General features: G+C 42.2%; 1 protein-coding gene and 1 pseudogene across 1 annotated transcript in view; one reads left to right on the top strand and one right to left on the bottom strand.

Moving 5' to 3' along the window:
* Window positions 1-18,691, bottom strand: part of zgc:171566 — a 37,881-nt gene extending 19,190 nt beyond the window's left edge. The window contains exons 1-5 of the mRNA XM_056300892.1: window positions 18,583-18,691; window positions 9,158-9,272; window positions 8,655-8,705; window positions 6,733-6,817; window positions 3,058-3,196 (exon numbers count right to left, since the gene is read on the bottom strand). Coding sequence (XP_056156867.1) covers window positions 3,058-3,196; window positions 6,733-6,817; window positions 8,655-8,705; window positions 9,158-9,272; window positions 18,583-18,691 — 499 coding nt within the window. The remainder of the gene's footprint in view (window positions 1-3,057; window positions 3,197-6,732; window positions 6,818-8,654; window positions 8,706-9,157; window positions 9,273-18,582) is intronic.
* LOC130107639 (serine/threonine-protein phosphatase 2A 56 kDa regulatory subunit gamma isoform-like) lies at window positions 12,590-14,455 on the top strand (annotated as a pseudogene).
* Window positions 18,692-21,336: the final 2,645 nt, after the last annotated feature.

Consider the following 21,336-nt stretch of genomic DNA (forward strand, 5'->3'; position numbering starts at 1 on the left):
GCGCGAGATTCAGATGGAGGGCAGGAAGTGAAAAGCAGAATGGACGAGATGGAGCTAGTTTAGACAATATTATGAGAGAAAGGTATAAACAGAAAGTAAGATATGTTGAACATGATCCTTATGCTATGAAGAGTGATTTTTTTTTGACGAAGTGGTCACTGCACACGTGCATAATCCGACTCCGCTCCACCCGACCGCAGACGAGGATTTGCAAGCCATTTTTTCCGGCGTTTTTGGTCAATTTCTTGTATTTTTCCCCCCTCATGAACAACAACTTTTGGTACTCAATAAAAACTCGTTGTGGTTTCTCAGTTAATGGCGCCAAACAGGCATTTTGAAAGTTTGTGATCGTGCTTCCTATGTAGAGAATCACTTCCTGCCCTCCATCTGTAGTTCGTGACGTCATGTGCAAACAACTTTAATAGGGGTACAAACTGATCTCACAGGTGAAGATATTCAATGCCTCAATTTGGAATTTGCTATTTGCACATTTTTAAAATGTATTTATTATTTATTTCCTAACAAGTCAGGTTAAATCCTCCATAATTTTAGCATAATTTTAGCTGCTTGTTGCTGCTTTTAAAACAAGTGTTTTGCTACTGCAAGTTGTGGATAATGTCAATTCATGACACCTAGACGGAGTGCAAGGATATTTGATCAACAACTTCGTTTTATATCACGCCTTTCAAGGAACCGAAGGACGCTTTACACTAGATAAGGACAAAAAAAAAAAGAAAGATTAAATTAAAGATCAAAAGATTACACACCATAGGCCTTAGTAAAAAGGTAGGTTTTCAGTAGTCTTATAAAGTTGTCCAAAGAAGCAGCATTGCAGATCTGTGCTGGAATAGAGTTCCAGAGGGTGGGGCTGCCACACTAAAGGCTCTATCCTCAAAAGTCTGCAGGCTGGTGTGGGGGATGGAAAGCAGGCCCTTGTCTGCGGACCGCAGATTCCAGGACAGACTATAGGGGTTGAGGAGATCTGATAGGTACTGGGGGTAAGGGCATGGAGGGAGTTATAGGTGAGGAGGATGATTTTATAGAAAATGCGGGATTTGACCAGGAGCCAGTGAAGGTGGACAAGGGAGTGATGTGTTGCCAGGGCTTGGTGCGGGTGAGCACCCTGGCAGTTGCAGAATTCAGCTGCCAGGGTGCTCATTCTCATTAATTCTCTTCTCAAACGCCTATAGAGGGAAAGAGACGAACAACAAACAGCCATTGACTGTGATACACAACAAATGTATACAGTACCGCACTTTAAGCATCAGGGGCAGCACTGAGCATCTGCTAAACAGTAGAATACATTACGGTGCATGGAGCCAAATACTAAAAATTTTTTCAAATATTTATGTGTAACTGGACTAGAACTGTACACAGCCTAATGTTTATAATGAATACATTATTATAAGCTGATATTCAATCGATGGTTGTGATATGGTCTCATTTTCACACATTTCAAATAACATGAAGCTACACAATGTTGTTTGGTTAGCTGGTTCATGGGTATTGCTGCCGATCGACCCAGTCACGGCTCTTTTCTGTCCTGGCCCCACAGTGGTGGAATTAACTCCCCACTGATGTCAGGACAGCGTAGTTGCTGCCCATCTTTCGGCGCAGGTTGAAAACTTACCTCTTTAAGAACTACTACCCTGTTACTTGCTCTTAGCACTTACTGTATTCACTCATTTAAAAAAAAATCTCTTTCTTGCACTTTTACTTGGTTTTGCTCATAAATGCTTGTTGAGAGGCACTTATGACCTCTGATGACTAGTAGTTCTCCTGATTTCCTACGTTAAATGCACTTATTGTAAGTCACTTTGGATAAAAGCATCGGCTAAATGACTGTACTGTAATGTAATGTAATGTAATGTAATGTAATGTATTGATTACTGGCTCAAACTGCGCTGGTCTGGACTCAGCAGTGAGGCATTTCAACATGCTGTGTGTTGTGAAATGCTCCCAGATGCTTATCATGACCTTAACTACATCAAACTCATGCTGTTAACCAAATTTAATCTCCAACCTAATACTCAAACTTAACTGTCTCTACATAACCTTGGCAAGATGTCCTGTATTTATGATCACAACTGACACAAGCAAGAATGTGAAAGAGATGGTTTCACAGAGCTAAAGCTACATCTGCTGAGGTAACCTAACTTTAACGTTAATTATGTTACATCAGCTTTGAATAACACAACACTGTAGAAATAATGTACTGAAAAATGATAATAAAGATCGTAATATTAAGAGTATTACTGATGTCGATGTGGAAAATTGTTGTGCACTGCAGCCAGTATCCCCGATTGGGGAATCTGGTGGACATTTTAGAATGGGACGTTTCTTCTGCTTTTGTTAAAGTCCTGAATCGGCAGTATGCAGCCAGCAGATTGTCGAAGATACAAGATCACTGACGTACCACTGGTACTAGCTTGTGGCTGCACTGACCATCTTGCTGAGTCTCGTGAAAGCAGTCATAAATATTTATGATCAAATATGCATACTCAGTTTTTCCTAAATGGTTCACAATTTCATGAATATAAGAGCATAGAATGGTGTATCTTATCCACCATCTCCCGATACTCTAAAAAAAAAAGAACAGTTGATTTCATGGAAAAGTTTCATTGACCTCAATTCATTCTACTGTTGAGCCTGATTTTAGTATTCAGATTCACCCCCTGGATGTGGCTTCAGATAGTCGTGTAGCTTTCTCTGTCCTAAATGGTCCCTGCTCTACCTCACGTATGCCTGTCTACCTTTTTTATTTATATTTTATTTTTTATTAATCTCATAGGTTTTCATTATTTGTTATGCACATTTAAATTGTTCTTGTTAGGTACAGTGAAAAACCTTTTGATAACTCAAAATTGAATAATATTGACAGTAAACAGTTAAAATTTGGTAAGCATATGAGGTAGGGCCAATGTATTAGTATCAGTGAGCTGAGAAGTAGAAAAGGGAAATGGAAAAGACGGGGTAAAAGAAGAGAAGACAAGAAAGAGCAGAACAATCTTAGGAGGCGGTAAGAGAGGAAAAGTATGACAAGGAGAAGGTTTGTACCTGGTGTGAGGGTCAGAGGTAAGGCTACAGCCTTGGTATCGGTAAGGGTAAGAAGGTTCTTGTTGGCTGTGAGCACTGTTAGCTGCTGAAAGCCCTGGCAAGTACCCCAGATAGGGAAGTAGTCGCCTGCATCATTGGCCTTGCAGAGAATAAAAGGAAAAAAGAGGAAGGCGGTCAGGATTACAGGTGTAAAGATATTTTTAACCATTTTATTAAATGATTTCCCCCCCTTTTTTTCTCCCCAATTGTATCTGGCCAATTACCCCACTCTTCCGAGCCGTCCCGGTCTCTGCTCCACCCCCTCTGCTGATCAGGGGAGGGCTGCAGACTACCACATGCCTCCTCCGATACATGTAGAGTCACCAGCCGCTTCTTTTCACCTGACAGTGAGGAGTTTCGCCAGGGGGACATAGCGCGTGAGAGGATCACGCTATTCTCCCCACTTCCCCCTCCCCCTGAACAGGCGCCCCGACTGACCAGAGGAGGCGCTAGTGCAGCGACCAGGACACATACCCACATCCAGCTTCCCACCCGCAGACACGGCCAGTTGTGTCTGTAGGGACGCCCGGCCAAGCCGGAGGTAACACGGGGATTCGAGCCGGCGAGCCCCATGTTGGTAGGCAACGGAATAGACCGCTACACTACCCGGACACCCTATTGAATGAAATTTGACTAAGAAGACTCATTTTCAGTAACACATACCTAAAAAATTAGGGCGTTAGAATTGTTTACATCTGGAAACCTACTACAACCACATTTTTCTACTGCTAATAAATGAGCAGCTCAGCTGGAATTAAAAATAACAGCATTTCAGCTGGGGTTATATGCCTTGCTGATTAGTGCTTTGAATATTCTTTTCAAAAGAGAGCAAGGTGCTTCTCACTCTTTTCACCTCATAGATATTTCTTTCTGTATTTTGCTCAGTTTTGGCTGGCAAGTTTGTTAGTTCTGCTGGCCTGAACCTTCATTTGAATCTTCCGGCCTTGTTAGATACTCAAGACAACAGATTAATCTTAAGGTTCAATACCCAGACTTTCCTAAGAGTGGTAGGCAATATAGTCAGAATTTGATATCACAATATTCTGATAATATTTAGAGAACTTTGGAAGGTAATGGTATGATGTATATATCACACTATTGCCATCATCTTGTGGTGCAATTTGAAATACTGTTTGAGTAAAGTCAGAGGTGTTCGGTCTGACAAAAGGCGTTCATGAAAATACCTGTCATCTACAATAAATCAATGATGTGTTTACCTGTGTTTCTATTGAATAGGTTTTATGAACAGTGACTTTCCCCTGACTTTGCAGTGCTTTAGAGAAATGAGATGTAAAATCTAAACAAGGAGCAGGGAACATAAGCCCTATTCTGTCTCACAACAGTTCATTGATTAAAAAGATGGATCTCAAATCGCAGTCCTTCGATCCAGAATAAGGTCCAGAGTAGGGCTGAAATGAATATTCTACATTATTGATAATGTCGACAATAAAGGAAAGTCAACAAAAATAAACATTGTCAACACGCCCTTTGAATATTCATATGGACTTTGGTTCAGTGATGGTAATGACACGTTCATTCAGAATATGTCTGCTATTTAGTGCCTCCATGTTGCTGCATGCCCACGATTTTGATTTGGTGCATTGACGGAAATGGGAAGTCATTCATGGGAATGGTGGTTGAATGATGTCTAGTGGCTCTGCTGACCAATAGAGGGCAGATAGCAATAGATTTTCCTAAACTTTGGTGGTAGCGTCCGAAATCACAAACTACATATGTGTACAATCCTCCAGCATACTATTAGCATGTGAACAAAAAGTATGACAGCTGTCTGGACATGCTACTTCATCATAGAGCCATGCCACTTCTTTTCAGCTCTCTGTGGGTTAGTGACAACATGCTGTGTATAAACTGCTACTGGTGTGGTGGTTCAAATTATTTTTTTAATTTTAAAAATCAAACAATCTAGCCTCTGCAAGTTGCCTTAAAGGCCTCCCACACAGACTGAACAGACTGAACTGATTCAAGATTAATGCTGATATACTCCTGTATTTTCTCACCCATCATAAACCAAAATATGTGTCTTTCAATAGGCAGTTATTAAATCTCCATTGTTTTTTTTTTGTTTTTTGTTTTGTTTTGTTACTTACAGTGAGGGAGAAAAGGACTGACAAGGGAGCATGGTCCGAAATAATATTATGGATTTTACTATCAATTACATTTGTCACCACCAAAGACTGTGACAATAGCAAATAGTTGATCCTGAGTGTGAATTGTGGACATGGGAATAAAGTATAATCACACGTGTCAGGATTAACAACATGCCATATGTCAGTCAGATAATGCAAGAGAGTTTTGAAATTCTTTAAGTGCAGTTGACAATGATCCATCTGATGGGAGGGGGCATCTGGACCTATCAATTTAGGGCTCAGTGACCATGTTGAGCCCCCCCCCCCCATCAGGATAGGACAGTTTGAAACTCAGCCAGAATCACACTCAACTTTGATGAAAATGTATTCTGCCCAGTGTTGGGAGCATACGCATTAACTAAGGTACATTTTTCATTTTGTAGAAAACCTGAAAGAACTATATATCTACCATGTTTATCAACTATCTACTTTGATAGTCTAAATTAAATTCTCTTTGCTATCCAAATACTGACTACTCTGGAAGCTCCAATTGCCTGATGCTGAAAAAACCTGGTCCACCCATCGCTGTCTCAAACTGATTCAATTTCCCAGAAAGTTGAATCAGTTCATCTGAACACAAGCTTAGTGGGAGAAATCATTCATCACTCACTTAAGTGACTTTGTCAATTTCAGGTGACTGCAGGTATTCCCACCCTTATAAACAATACAGTTGAAACCGGCACAGTTGCGTCACAACCGCAACCAGCAATCGGATTTCATATGCAAATTGCCATAACCGTTAATTACAGTTAAAATTGACACTTGGACTTCTTCCCTGCTGGTTTTGGTGCAGTCAGTGACAAACATGGTGAAGTGTTTCACCAGGACAGTACGACCATGGAAAAGAGGTATCAGGGCAACTGGAGTCCATCAACGCTGGCCGACCATTGTTGGACAAGACATGAGAGGCACCAGATGCCGAATACAAATGAAAATCGGCCGCAAAACATTTCAAGCTCAGTTGAACTAACACAATGTGTCAGCATTATTATGTGATTAAACATGTTAAATTCAACAAAAGTTATTTAATGTTTCTCCAATTTCCTACGCCATACAGCAAATCTGAAATTATTTTTGTGTTCAACTTGACATTGTCTATCATAATCTTTTTTTTTCTTTCAGGAAGCAAAACGTTTGAAAAAATATTGTCCCGTGAATAAATTTTGTATCAGCACTACTAGAGTGCTGTTATGTTCAGCAGCAGTGAAGTTGCTAACGCAACAGCACAAGCATCTCTTTCATTTGAATTGATCACTGGGATTTGTTGAGGTCAAATATCAATGCAATGACAAGTAATACTATAATTACCAGTAAATAAAAAAGGGATGATCCTCAGAAACTGTAACTTCAATAGCTTAACTGAGTTGTGCAAAATCTAAAACAACTGGGGAAAAAAACTATCAGTGTGTTTTATGGAACTATCTTAACTCCAAACCGTAATTCCACCTTACTATGAGATACAGTCATATGTATTTGTATAGGATCTTACCTTTAAAGCTAAGTTGTAAAAGATCTTGGCTGCTTGACTAAACTGAGATGTTTGGAGGTCTACATCTCCTCCCGGTAGCAACAACCTTTGGAGACAAATATAAACCGGTCACATTTTTGGCCTATCTGTATTGTTCAGAGACAAATACAATCTACCCACTGGTATAAGTATCCCATTTGTCCATTGTGGATGGAGAATGAAGAGTATAGAATGGGATGCGGATATGTATGTATATATTCTAGGTAAAATGAAGGGCAAAAACAGAAAAAAGATTGTTTTTATCATTATTACCATTGTATCTTTAGAAAGATTAAGTACAAGGAGAGACATATCAACACCAGAACATTTACAACTGCTGCTGCATTGTAGTAGTCATCTACTACCAAAAAGTAGTCGAGTAGTTGATTAATCGCAGGAGACATATCATGTTTTTTTCACCCAACAACAACAGTCAATCCCCCCCCCTTGCCTTTTTCTCCCTAATTTTACTTGGTCAGTTACCCTATTCTCCGAGCTGTCCTGGTCACTGCGCCACCCCCTCTGTCGATCCGGGGAGGGCTGCAGACTACCACATGCTTCCACTGATACATGTGGAGTCGCCAGCCGCTTCTTTTCACCTGACAGTGAGGCGTTTCGCCCGGGAGACGTAGCACGCAGCAGAATCATGCTTCCCCCCAGTTCCCCCTCCCCTCCCCTCCAAACAGGTGCCCCGACCGACCAGAGGAGGCGCTAGTGCAGCGACCAGGACACATACCCACATCTAGCTTCCCACCCACAGACACGGCCAATTGTGTCTGTAGGGACGTCTGACCAAGCCGGAGGTAACACGGGGGATTCAAACAGGCGATTCCTGTGTTGGTAGGCAACAAAATAGACTGCTATGCTACCCGGACACCCACAACAATCAATTCTTGTCCCAAAGGTCTCAAATACAACCAGTAACTAATGCAGGCAGGACCAACTTGGGTGTAGCTCAAATAGCAGAGCCCTCGATTGGCTTTGTGACACTGTTTACAAATGAGCCGAAATCTGATTGGTGATCTGGTGACTTACAGCTAGGTGCATCCATGGTTACCGCAGTGACAGCAGCTGTTGAAAACCATAAAAGAAAGCCTTAAATTATCTTAAACGTTCAGTACAGTATTCATCTGGTCCTTTTTGTCCTACATTATGTAAATTGAATGGCGTCGCCAACAAGAAGCGTTCACATTTCTTGAAGTGAACTTTTAATGTGGGGGAAAGCGTAGATTAGCAGAGCAGCTAGCTACAGGTTAAATGTCTGAATATGGGTCACTTTCTGATCGAGGATAACTGTATAAAATACAGCTGCACTGCCAGCTGCGGTTCCCCACTTTATAAGAAACGTTATGAGGGGTAATTGAGTCTTGCTGAGCACAATTAAATTGTGTAAATCATTAGTGTCGATATTAAAAACAGATGTGTGTATTTAAAATTCATTAAAGTAAAATTATAGGCTTTTAGGAGGATTTTAAGTGTTCTGTTAGTGCTTTCAACAGCTGCCGTCACTAAAGTCACCAGTTAACACGGTCACTCGTTAAACCAGAACACAGGGATAGTGGGAGTCTTTCCTTCTCTAAATACCTCAAATTATTTTATTTAACATGGCGTAACACAGATGATTGCTCCAGATATGCATATGCTGGAACCACACATGCATGTCTGCTGTTGATGCATGGCCACTGCTTTATTACTGCACAGTGCTAAAACTACATTGAAGGATTAGTCTACAACTATGCAGTGTCGACTAGTGGTTTTGATTGATGACTATTCTGTGAAACCCCTAATAAGCACCCATCTGTGCTGTCTGTCATCACCGTAACAGCCAAAAACCAACTACTTATCAAAGAGCAGGACAGGACAGGATAAGGAAAGAGTTAACAACACGGCGGCACTCAACTTACCCATTTATAGAGTTAAATATCTTGGCATATTCTTCCTCTGTGCGATTGATTCTGGGGGGGGCGGGAGAGAAAATGTGTTAAGATGATTGGATAAGTATGCTTTTACCTGGGAAATAATATTGCAATAATCAACCTAGACTGTACCAACACTGAGATTTTAGACTTTAAAGGCAGTATTTCAGTTGATGAGTTTGCATATTTTGAAATCACATTGCTCAAAAATCTGGTCGCTGAGTACAGTATGTTGGTGCCTGACTTGACAGTTTGTGTTGTCTTTTTGGGAAGCATACACATTTACTTTTCTAATTCATTACTTTTATTCGTATCTCTGTTCTAACCATTTTGTGGCAAATGAACTAAATTTAGGAGCAGCAGGTATGCAAACAGTTGTATCCAAAGACACTTTCAAATTTAGCTCTGTGTTAGCTCCTTTTATGAATAGGCAACATTGGAGCAGGTTTTGTTTCATGGCTAATTTGTTTAATGAGGTTGTAATGTTTTACCGTATGGGTGTCACCCTGGCCCCGGCTCCCTCCAGATATTTAACATAGGAGGCAGCAATGTAGGAGGACCCACGGGCAAACCGGTCCCTCGGAAGATTCTCCTGAGCCAACACACCTGGTCAAGGGAAAGAAGATTCATGCCGCATGATGGATGCTTTCATCTAAACCAGGTTAGCCAGATAGACTTTTTTAAATTATTTTTACCTCTTTTTCTCCCCAATCGTCCAATTACCCTACTCTTCCGAGCCATACCGGTCACTGCTGCACCCCCTCTGCCGATCTGGGGAGGGCTGCAAACTACCACATGCTTCCTCCGAAACACGTGGAGTTGCCAGCCGCTTCTTTTCACCTGACAGTGAGGAGTTTCGCCAGGAGGATGTAGCACATGGGAGGATCACGCTATTCCCCCCAGTTCCCCCTCACCCCTGAACAGGCGCCCTAACCAACCAGAGGAAGCAACAGTGCAGCGACCAGGACACATATACCTACATCCGGCTTCCCACCAGCAGACACGGCCAATTGTGTCTATATGGATGCCTGACCAAGCCGGAGGTAACACGGGGATTTGAACCGGTGATCCCCATGTTGGTAGGCAACGGAATAGACCGCTATGCCACCTGGATGCCCCTAGCCAGATAGATATTTAAGTAGACAGACAGACCAATACTATATAGGAGAGGAGCCTAGAGAGAAAGAGGTGTAATGGGCTCACTAACATTTGCCAAGGAAAAAAGCTAGATTGATGGATATTAAGTGTGGGATGATGTTAAAGATGTTGTTAAAGATGATGAACGTGTTGCATGACTGAATGACAAGACCATTATGAGTACAGCTGTGAATAGGTCAGGCCTGTTCAACTAGTGGCCCATGGGCCTGATACGGCCCTTTTGAATTTTTCTATGTCCCGCAAGAGGCTGCCTGCAAATCAGGCTGACGTGTGATATGATAAATAAAACTAAGGTACATATCTCTGAGCTATTTTGAGACATCTGAACCATAGGCTGTATGATCTGAACCAATATAGTGTTGGTTACATCTTTTTAAAGCTCCTATGTGCTGTGATTGGCTGCAGCAGGATTACACCCACTCTGCACCTGCCATTCACTCAGTCAAGCCTCATGTTGCACTCTGGGCTGGTAGGTCACAGAAAAATTCACAGTGGCTATGCTAACAACAATCTTCAAAATGTCTCTCTCGAAGCTAAAGAGAGGTAAAGTTGACTGCGAAATTTGCCAGTTCTAGTGTGAATGGACTGACAAGTAGTTATTTACTTTGCCAGCCACAACAAGTAATAAACCAGTGTTTATTGTGCAACAAATGCATTAATGTGATGAAAGAATAGAATGTGAAGAGGCAGTACAAGTCAAATCATGGCTCATTTTCTGCCAGTTTTCCTGAGGGCTTGGAGGAATGGAGAAGGAAAGTACAGGGACTGTGAGCATCTTCTCAGTGGAGTCAAGTGGTTCTTGGTCGCTTTTACATGGAACAAGACAACACCATAATAGCATCCCTCTGTGTAGCCTGGACACAAGCCAGACAGAAAAGGCATTTTACCGAAGTGGAAAAAGTTAAACATTGCATGGTTGCTGTCATTGATGAAGTGGTTGTTGCCGGCAGCCATATCAACATGTACCCTGGCTCTGCCAAATGATGAAGCTAAGCAGGTGTGGGCTTGGCTAGTACTTGGATTGGAGACCTCCTGGGAAAACTAAGTTGCTGCTGGAAGTGGTGTTAGTGGGCCAGTAGGGGTGCAATCTTCCCTCTGGTAATTAAACAAAACAACAACAAAAAATCGCAATACCCCAGTGCAGTGACAGGGACATTGCGCTATAGGAGATGCCGTCCTTCGGATGAGACGTTAAATCGAGGTTCTGCCTCACTGTGGTCATTAAAGATCCCATGGCACTTATCGCAAAGAGTAGGGTGTCCCCTGGTGTCCTGGCAAAATTCCCAACCTGGCTCTCTCCATCTGGCCTCCTAATCATCCCCCGCTGTTTAATTGGCTCGGTGATTCCTCCCTCTCCACCTCAAGCTGATGTGTGGTGAGCGTTCTGGCGCAAAATGGCTGCCGTGCATCACCCAGGTGGATGCTACACATTGGTGGTGGTTGAGATGAGTTTCTCCCCTTTAATGTGAAGTGCTTTGGGTGTCTAGATAAAGCGCTATATAAATGTAATCCATTAATATTATCAAAAAAGTTAAGGAAAGCATCACTTCATGCATTAAAAAAAGCATTGCTCTCAGACACATCAACTCTTCACAGAGTGGAACTACTTGCAAAGGTTGTCTCAAGAAAGCTTTTAGAAAACCTTTGAAAAGCAGAGGTTGTGTTTCTGTGGACAAATCAACTGATTGTACTGACATGTCCCAGCTACGCATCTATGCCAGGTTTGTTGTTTGAGTGTGCTTTCGGGAAGAACTTCTGGGGCTTATTCTGTTGGAGCGACGCACTACAGGTGAAAGGGATTTTTTTTAGGATTGTCTTGTTTTTTAAGGAGCATGCACTGGATTTACAATAAGTTTGCCTGTTGGTTACTGATGGCACTCCAGCTATGATTGGTAAGGTGCAAGGCTGGTGGCAGGTTATCAGCCATAGCCCCACATATGCAATTTTTACCCTGTATCATGTGTCAGTCTGTGTAGTGTGCAAAGCTCAGTGATGATCTGAAAAACACCACATTAAATTGCACAAAATCCAAACTGAGAAAAACTAAAGCGATCCTGAGGTCTGGAAACTCTAGTTTTCTTGTTCTCAAGAACGGTCAATCAGCACTGTGACATAATATAGTTATAGAAATAGATATCCTTTTGGGTTGATGATTTTCTCGAAAGTGTATTTTAGGAACACAAGACAATTTGCATTTTCAGCCACAGTGGGAATTCAGCTTCTCACACTGACATCATTCACACCAAGTGCACAGCATATCACACCTTTTAAGCCACTCAGGGAATTGAAGTCCTAAGTGTAATACTGTCTCAGCTGAGTTAGACAGGGAAAGGAAACCCTAATCCTTGTAGTATTAGTACCACCATTTACCCATTGAAGTACACAAGGAATGGAGGCACAAACCCTTGTGTTAGCACCCTATTCTACACACTGGGCTACTGAGTGATTGGGAACCCTTACTTTGGCAGTGTTAGTGCCTTGCTCTATTTTTTTGAGCTATATAGAGTCTAAAAACGTTATAAATGAAATATACTGTAGGAATCCCAGCATTTTATTCGTCATTATAACCAAACAACATCCGATAAAATTTCAGTATGTTCCTGCATTAATGTGATGAAACACCGAACACATCAGCCCACACAAACTCCAGAGAAAGGAGAGTTTTCTTTATAAGTAACTAAGGCTGACTCAAACCATTCAGTTGGCATTTCTTAAAGGGTAAATCCACACATTTTCAACCTTATCTCTGTGTATCTGTGACAGGGATGGCACATGAAAAACAGCCCATCTATCCAGAAGTCGTTCACGTGTTTGCAGTGAATATGTTCAGAACATTGCCTGCATTGTCCAACCCAACTGGGGTGGAGTTTGACCCGGAGGAAGATGAGCCCACACTTGAGGCTGCATGGACACATCTCCAGGTTATCTATGAATTTTTCTTAGATTTTTAGAATCCCCTGATTTTCAACCCAACATACCAAAGAAATACATTGATCAGAAATTTGCAATGCAGCTTCTAGAACTATTTGATAGTGAGGATCCCAGACAGAGAGAGAGAGAGACATTGTCAAAACCACCCCCCACAGGATCTATGGAAAATTTCTGGGACTAAGGGCATACATCAGAACATAAATAAGTAATATTTTCTATTAGGTTTATCTATGAGACGGAGCACCATAATAGTATAGCTGAACTACTGAAAATACTTGGAAGTATAATCAATGGATTTGCTTTACCACAAAGTCAAGTTACTTAGTGTCGACCATCCAAAGCTGGCCTACTGTGTGGTGCAGTTTTTGGAGAAGGACAGCACTCTGACTGAACTGGTAGGGATGGCCCTACTCAAGTACTGGCCCAAGACACATAGTCCCAAGGAGGTGATGTTTCTCAAAGAGCTGGAGGAGATACTAGATGTCATCGAGCCCTCTGAGTTTGTAAAGGTTCAGGAGCCACTCTTCAGATCACTGGCCAAGTGTGTGTCCAGCCCACACTTCCAGGTGGCAGAGAGAGCTCTGTACTAATGAGTATATCATGAGTCTCATCAGTGACAATGCAGCCAAGATTCTGCCAATCATGTTCCCTGCTCTGTACCGTAACTCCAAGACCCACTGGAATAAGACCATTCACGGCCTCGTCTATAATGCTCTCAATCTCTTCATGGAGATGAATCAGAAGCTCTTTGATGACTGCACACAGCAGTTCAGGGCTGAGAAAAATAAGGAGAAGGCCAAGTCAAAAGAACAAGAAGAAGCTTGGATCAAGATTGAGAACCTTGCCAAATCAAATACACATTTCCTTATGTATGTTGATTCCTCTGACCTCAATAGTCCTGTAGCAATGAAGATGTTTGTTCTGTTGATTGAATATGTTCAGAATCAGAATCAAAATCAGAATACTTTATTCATCCTCGAGGGAAAATTGGGTTCTATTACAGACACTCATGCTCTAATAAGTAAAAACTAACAAGATACAAGATAAGAAAAGAGAAACAAATAGAAACAAGAAAAACAGAAACAAATAGAAATAAAAGATAAAATAAATAGAAATAAGAACAAAATATATCAACGAGCATGGTGCATACTAGCTATATTGCACTACTGCAGCACAAAACAAGCAGCACAAACAAAACCCGACAGGGCCAGTCCAATGACCATTAACTGCGAGTGTCTGACAGTCTGAGTCTGAGAGAGGAGTTGTAAAGTTGATAGCCACAGGCAGGAATGACCTGTGGTGCTTTTCGGCAAAATGATTCAATTACTAAAAGTACTCCTGTGCCCATCCAGCATGTAATGGGTGGGTTGGAGACATTGTCCATGATGGCTCAATAAACTGATCCGGCCTTGCGGATCAGTTTATTGAGCCCGTTTGCTTCTGCTACCCTCAACCTGCTGCCCAAACACATAACAGCAAACAGGAGAGCACTGGCCACCACAGACTCATACCACATCTTAAGCATTGTCTGGCAGATGTTGAAGGACCTAAGGCTCCTCAAAAAGTAGAGACGACTCTGTCCCTTCTTGTAGAGGGCATCAGAGGTTCAGAGGTTAAAAAAGACAGTTGAGGAAGGAGCCACTCAGTTACAGCATGAGCAGCGAAGAGAGCGGCCCCAGGTGCGATGTAAGTCTGAGTGAGCCTTGGAATCCCACCACTGCCACCATATGTAAGGGAACGGGCTGGTAGGCAAGAAGAATCACAGATAGTTTTTTCAAAAAAGGGGTTTTTATTTACCCAAAAGCAATTCCCCCACTGATGATAAAAATCTCTGGGCCTGTAAAAGAGGTCAACCAAACAGAATTTAACTCATATCATGCCAAATTAAGAAACTGAACATAACTAACTCAACATACCAAGCTGACCTAACAAACTGAACACAATGTGGAACATATGCCCCTTTTCCACTACATAGTACTGGCTCAACTCAACTTGACTCGACTCGCTTCTGTGTCATTTGTCATTACCGTAACAGGACCCCCTAAATGTAGCTGGTCATCATAGAGGTCTGCATTGATTTTGGTACCCGCTGCATTTTTTTTTTGAGCCTCGACAAAGGTGGTACCAGAAAAGTGGTAAAAGTTACCAAAACGTTGGTATTTTCCAGTAATGGAAAATTAAAAAAGTTGAATCGAGTTGAGCCGGTACCATGTAGTGGAAAAGGGGCAATAGATATTGGCTGGTCAGACCATTTTGAAACAAAACGGGTAACACGCAAACAACACTCTACCAACTAAACTACAAATAACAAAAAAATAGGACAATTCTTCAAAAAGTTAACCCATTCAAATAGTAACCAAAGCAAAAGAACCAAAATCTAATATATTCTAAAGAAACAAATAAAATATCTAAATTAAGAATAGCCCCCCCCCATGACGTGGTGGGTAGTTGGTAGAGCCCAACTGCCCACCCTGTATTTAACAGCTCTGCTCTGTGGAGCGTATCTTTTGGCAAGATGAATTCCAGCAGTGGCAACCAGCAGCAGCACCCCAGCACTGGTAACTCAAGAACCGAAAATTAGAACAACTTAAAACTATAGACAGACTAGAGTGTTGACGGTACAAACGTTAACTAAATGTGTGCAATATGAAATTGAACCCATGTACTGTCAAAACAGTTAAATAAAGTATAAGTATGATGTATGAAAGACATCATACTTATACTGTCCAAAATAACAGGGAGTGCAGGAGAGAGGTGAAGAAGAGAGTGCAGGCAGGGTGGAGTGGGTGGAGAAGAGTGTCAAGAGTGATTTGCGACAGAAGAGTACCAGCAAGAGTTAAAGGGAAGCTTTACAAGATGGTTGTGAGACCAGCTATGTTGTAAGGTTTGGAGACAGTGGCACTGACAAAAAGACAGGAGGCAGAGCTGGAAGTGGCAGAGTTGAAGATGCTAAGATTTTCATTGGGAGTGATGAAGAAGAACAGGATTAGGAACGAGCATATTAGAGGGACCGCTCAAGTTGGATGGTTTGGAGACAAAGCAAGAGAGGCAAGATTGAGGTGGCTTTGACGTGTGGAGGAGAGATGCTGGGTATATTGGGAGAATGATGCTGAATATGGAGCTGCCAGGGAAGAGGAAAAGAGGAAGGCCAAAGAGGAGGTTTATGGATGTGGTGAGGGAAGACATGCAGATGGCTGGTGTGAAAGAGGAAGACACAGAGGACAGAAAGAAAGGGAAACGGATGATCCGCTGTGGCGACCCCTAACGTGAGCAGTCGAAAGTAGTATTAGTAGTATGATGTATGAAAGAAAACCTACGTATCATGTCATTTATTTGTTTGTGGTATGAAGTGTGATGTGCCTAAAATAAATTGGGACAAAATGAACTGCAAATGTGTGGCTGCAAGTGCGGCCATCACAATCATAAATATAATAATAAATGTAACTACAGTGTTTTGAGCATTGCGCAAAGTAGTCTGTCCATTCGTTAGAACGAGCCATTGTGTGTAACTTGTTTTTTCTCAAATAATAGGCTTTATGGAGGTCGGTTCGTAAGTACATGTATATCGAGCGTTTGTAAATCGGGCGTTCGTAACCCGGGGACTCCCTGTAGTGGTATAATCTAAACAATTACAATCTCATACCCAGTTCGAATTATGTGGTGGGGGGGGGGTCTGACCCTCCTAATTAAGACTTAGACCCCCCAAAAGAGGTAAAAACAACAGGTCGGGGGGTCAAAACATTTACATATCCTTCTTACCGGTAATCGTAACTATTACAATATATTTCCCATATTCATGGCTGGAAAAATCTTGTAATACGAGTTCAGAAACTCAAAGTGGACCATACCATTTCTTAACTTTTACATAAATTGAACGTCGTTTGCCTGCCTCATCATTCCCATCATTGCAGTGGCTTGTGTGCACCACGCAAGCCAATGGGGACACTGTAGGTTAATGTAAGTAGCTAGCCATCTTGCCATTTTAATACACTTTACCTTCTTACCTTCAGAGTTTCTGAATTAGATCGTCTAGGGACAAACACTAATGTTAGCTAGTTTCTAGCTTTTGCTTTAAGTTATAGTTTAGCTAAATAACATTAGCTAGCTAAACCTAACGTTTGCCTTACCTAACATTAGCTCTCATTTCCAGTGTTGGCTAAATAGCTAGCTAGCAGTGCCTATGATTTGGCATTTCATTATCAATATAAAATGTCATATTTTATCTAATGTTAGCTAACATTGATGCTCAGTCATGAGCAGTGAGATAATTGAGGATTAGTTGTTGTGGAGATACGTTTTGACATCAATATAGAGTTTATTATTTCATTTTAATGTGTGGCTTTGGTGGTTTAGTTGGTCTTTTGCCTTTTTGATATTAGATTTAATAATAGGCACCCCCCCCTTTTTTTTCACTCAGGAATGCAGGAGTTTTACCTGGTTGGGTAATTAAACAATATTAAAATCCATGTGTGGTGAAGGCTGATTTAATTGTGCTAGTTCAAATGTGTCACTAATTTATTGAACTCAGATTAGATTTCATTCACAGATTCAATATGAGGTGAGTTACAAAGGGGACTGCACTTAAAGATGTATGCTATACCAGATGTTTAGGCAAATAGTACTTTCAGAAACTGATGGGATGCGCAACAATCATACCCCACTGTTCTCAACTAATAGGCTATCAAGCTACTATCAGTAGCCAATCAAGTGTTGGCTACTGATAGTAAAGAAAGTTCTGGTACAGCATTGTGTGAGTCTGTTGTGTTTGAGTGGAAGTGATGGTCTACTGTTTTGTGTGTGTGTGTGTGTGTGTGTGTGTGTGTGTGTGTGTGTGTGTGTGTGTGTGTGTGTGTGTGTGTGTGTGTGTGTGTGTGACTTGCTGGCAGTTTTGCAGTAGAATACTTTGTTGGTGACCTCTGACCACAAACGTTGCTGTGTGGTGTGTGCCCCGTGAGCCGGTGTAATGGATTTATCATCATCTACAGACTGCAGACATTACGTTAAACAAGCAAGATATTGTAAGGATTGTAAGATTTCAGTTCTTTGAAACACGCACCTGCACTGTACTGGATTTCCGTTGCACCCTGGGGAAACCCCCCCCCCCTCCCAATTGTCAGTGTATGATTTGCACTCTGCTCTCATGTCCATGACATCATAATACCCATAATGTTCACTAACAATTGCAGTTACAGCTCAGCCATCATGATCACCATCAAAATGTATTCATTAATCTCATTTATCATCGTAATCATCTAGTCATTGTTTCATTTCATCACCATGGGCATCATCACCAAAACGCCTTAAGAACTGCCCCATCGTTATCACCCAAAATGATCATCAATCTTTTTAATTTGCAAAAGATTCGTTGTAATATTGTTGGTCATCATCAGCATCCAGAATATGTTTTCATTGTCTTAATAACCACTGGGCTGACAGACGAGTTGGACATTATGCTCCTTCCGGACCTGTATTGTGGGCATTTCTGCAGGTTATTAAACACCGGCTCGCCAGAATGTCTCTCCTACAACTCGTCTCTCAGAAAACTCGACGGAGTGAATACGAAATAAACTTGAATGCACATAAAATTGCCTGTGTCATGATATCGTTAGTCCGTGAAACCTGGAGTATCTCTCTCTCTCTCTCTCTCTCTCTCTCTCTCTCTCTCTCTCTCCCTCCCTCCCTCCCCCCCCCCCCACACGCGCACACACTTACAGGAGACACACGCCTCACGCTCCTTTCTGGAACATTCGAGCCCGTGAACGAATTGCGTAAGTCTCCTAATCGAAAGGGCACCCGACTGGGATCGATTCTCAGCCTCATAACTTACCAACGATGGGTCGGTAGTTGAGCTGCCGAGGGCGGGCCGCGGTCACCGGGGGAGGCGGGCCGCAAAGATAGGCGGCCAGTACCGCAAACGCTGCAACCGGCGGACACATTCAATACGCTGCGGGGGGTCGCAGGTATATTCCAAAAAAAAAACAAAAAACTGAGAGAAAGGATCAGATGTAACCGCTGAGAGCTCTCTGGCTATTGGCAGTTACCGCTTGTCGAGCAAACCCGCCCGCCAATTAAAAAAAGCAAACCTACAAAACAAAACAAAACAAAAAGCTTGGGAAAAAAAAGGATTTGGAAAAGATTGTCATCAGATGTGGAGCGAAAGAGAGGGCGGATCCTGCTCCCCTCTCCTGGTGCCTTGTCCTCTGTCCTACGCTCTCTCCATCCTCTCTCTTGGTTTATGTAGCAGCGCGGTCTGCGGCGAAGCCACGAGAGTCAAGTCAGTCACATGCGCACTCGCTCACTGCCGTAGAGCTAGAACGGGTAGAACCGAACTTCCGGGGCAGGGAACCATGCACTTTAATCAAATTTACCCGCTTAACCGAGACGGATGTACAAGAGCGCGCGCACGCACACACACGCACACACACCCCAGCAGCAGCAGCACTAGTTTATCAGGAGTTGGGAGTGTAATCATCCTCACCCTGGCTGGCCTAGGCGGTCAGGACATGTGCACAGTCAAATAAGGAGACAAGGCATAACATTCAGGGGGCTTTCAGTCATGTAGCCTGATGAAGCCATGAAGCCTCTATCTCAGAAAGTGCCTATGGATGTTCTCCCTGGCCATGTAATATATTCCATTACTGTCCAACTTTCTTTTTCTTCATCTCCTGACTCTGGGAAACTGAGAATATGTTAAATAATAGCATGTTAGACAACGAAGCCCGTACTATGTCAGCCATGGCCATGATACCAGTGTATTCTGTTGTGGTTTGTTTAATGCTGGACAACGTGATCAACTAAAGAGCAAGGCGGTGTCTTTATTCTTCTAAACATGTGTTGCCACACTAGTGAAGGTTGGACAACCTTGTAGCATGTTGTGATCTGCAGAAAGGCAAGCGAGACAAGATGGGTTTATACTGTTGATATGCAGGCTACTGCAAAATGGAAATTGGCTGTTTACCAGATAGAGGAATACAGGTAAGGGGACAATATTGAACATTCAGGAAGTAGCGTTGCCATATGGAAATCAAGCATTTGTAATCTTCCAAGTATCAGTGCCTTTACTGGAAAACGTCATTTTCTTTATTTAGGGTCGTGCTGGTTTAATGGATATGGAAAGTGTGAGAAATCCCAGTTTTTCTTTCTTTGTCCCCTTTTCTTTATCTTTTCTAATGCTGGAAATATTGGAAAATAAATTGCATTACAAATGACCTTGTCACTTGAATCACAAAGCTGTCTTTATTCGGTTATTCCCTGTAACCTGGGTGTTGGTTTCCATGAAAACATTTGATGTAGTTTATGAAGCACAATATTGCAGGAGGGCGACCACCCTGCCTCAGGTTTCAAAATGTTTTTGGTAACTTCTCTAAAGAGAAAGCAAGTGTCTGTTGTGCGTCGTTGCACTCCATTACAGACAAGCGGAGGGGCCGGCTTGGATCGGCTTGTGGATGTAAGCGGTTCTGCTCTTGCAGAAGAAGAATATACAAATCTCAATTCTGCCCCATATCGCCGTCCTCCACTTGCATGAACGTGTTTCTGAGAACAAACTTCCTTCTAATACTTATGGGATTGGTCATTAGGAGACATTTCTTAAGTCTCTTGTCGGAGTACTGGGGCCTTACCACATTATACCCCAGGTTATTACCTGCAGACAGACCCAGCGTTCATATATGGGGGGATGTTGTCTACTCCCTTAAGTTAGACTTAAGTCATTTTCTTTTCTAAGGCTTATATAATGTGTTATTCCTAATACATGTCATAATATAAGCCACCCACCACCCCCAGTCAAATTATTCGCACATGGCCAATCAAAGCAGATTTAAGGAGGCTGAACCTAATTTATTTTTACATTATAATACATTATTACAGCCACCTTTTACTTAATACATTCACCTGCTACTGAGTGAATGAATTTATCCATCCATCCATCCATCCATCCATCCAACTTGCTAATGTCTTTCTTTCTGCCTTCCTCGTTTCACTTATCCATCCAGTCCCTCGCTTCCTTCCTCTGGTTATCTATTCCTTAATCGGTTCATCCAATTCTTTCATGCATTTAATTAAATCATTCCCTAACTTCCTTCGCTGTCTCTCTTCACCCGTTCACTTCATCTCTCCTCAGTGCTCCATGGAGGTGGCTACTCTGTACTGTACTGTACTGTACTGTACTGTACTGTACTGTACTGTACTCGTGGGCTGCTGGAGGTTATTGTTTGGTGGGATGGACTTGGTGGGTGGCAGATGCTTCTAATCCACTAAATGTATGTCAGTGTTTTGACACCTAAAGAAACAGAAGCTGCCATGAGGAAAAATTGCGAGCTGGGATTTGTTCAACACCTCTTTGACAGCAATTATCAGCACCTCTCTCAGTAACTAAGAATAGAGATAGAGAGAGAGAGAGAGAGAGAGAGAGAGAGAGAGAGAGAGAGAGAGAGAGAGAGAGAGAGAGAGAGAGAGAGAGAGAGAGAGAGAGAGAGAGAGAGAGAGAGAGAGAGAGATGAGAGGAAGAGAGAGAGAGAGAGAGAGAGAATTGATCATGGAGGCAAGACAAAGAGCAAACGGTGCATTCAGGTGTGCACAAATG

The sequence above is a fragment of the Lampris incognitus genome, chromosome 2 (genome assembly GCF_029633865.1).
Source record: "Lampris incognitus isolate fLamInc1 chromosome 2, fLamInc1.hap2, whole genome shotgun sequence".
In the NCBI taxonomy this organism is placed as follows: Eukaryota; Metazoa; Chordata; class Actinopteri; order Lampriformes; family Lampridae; genus Lampris; species Lampris incognitus.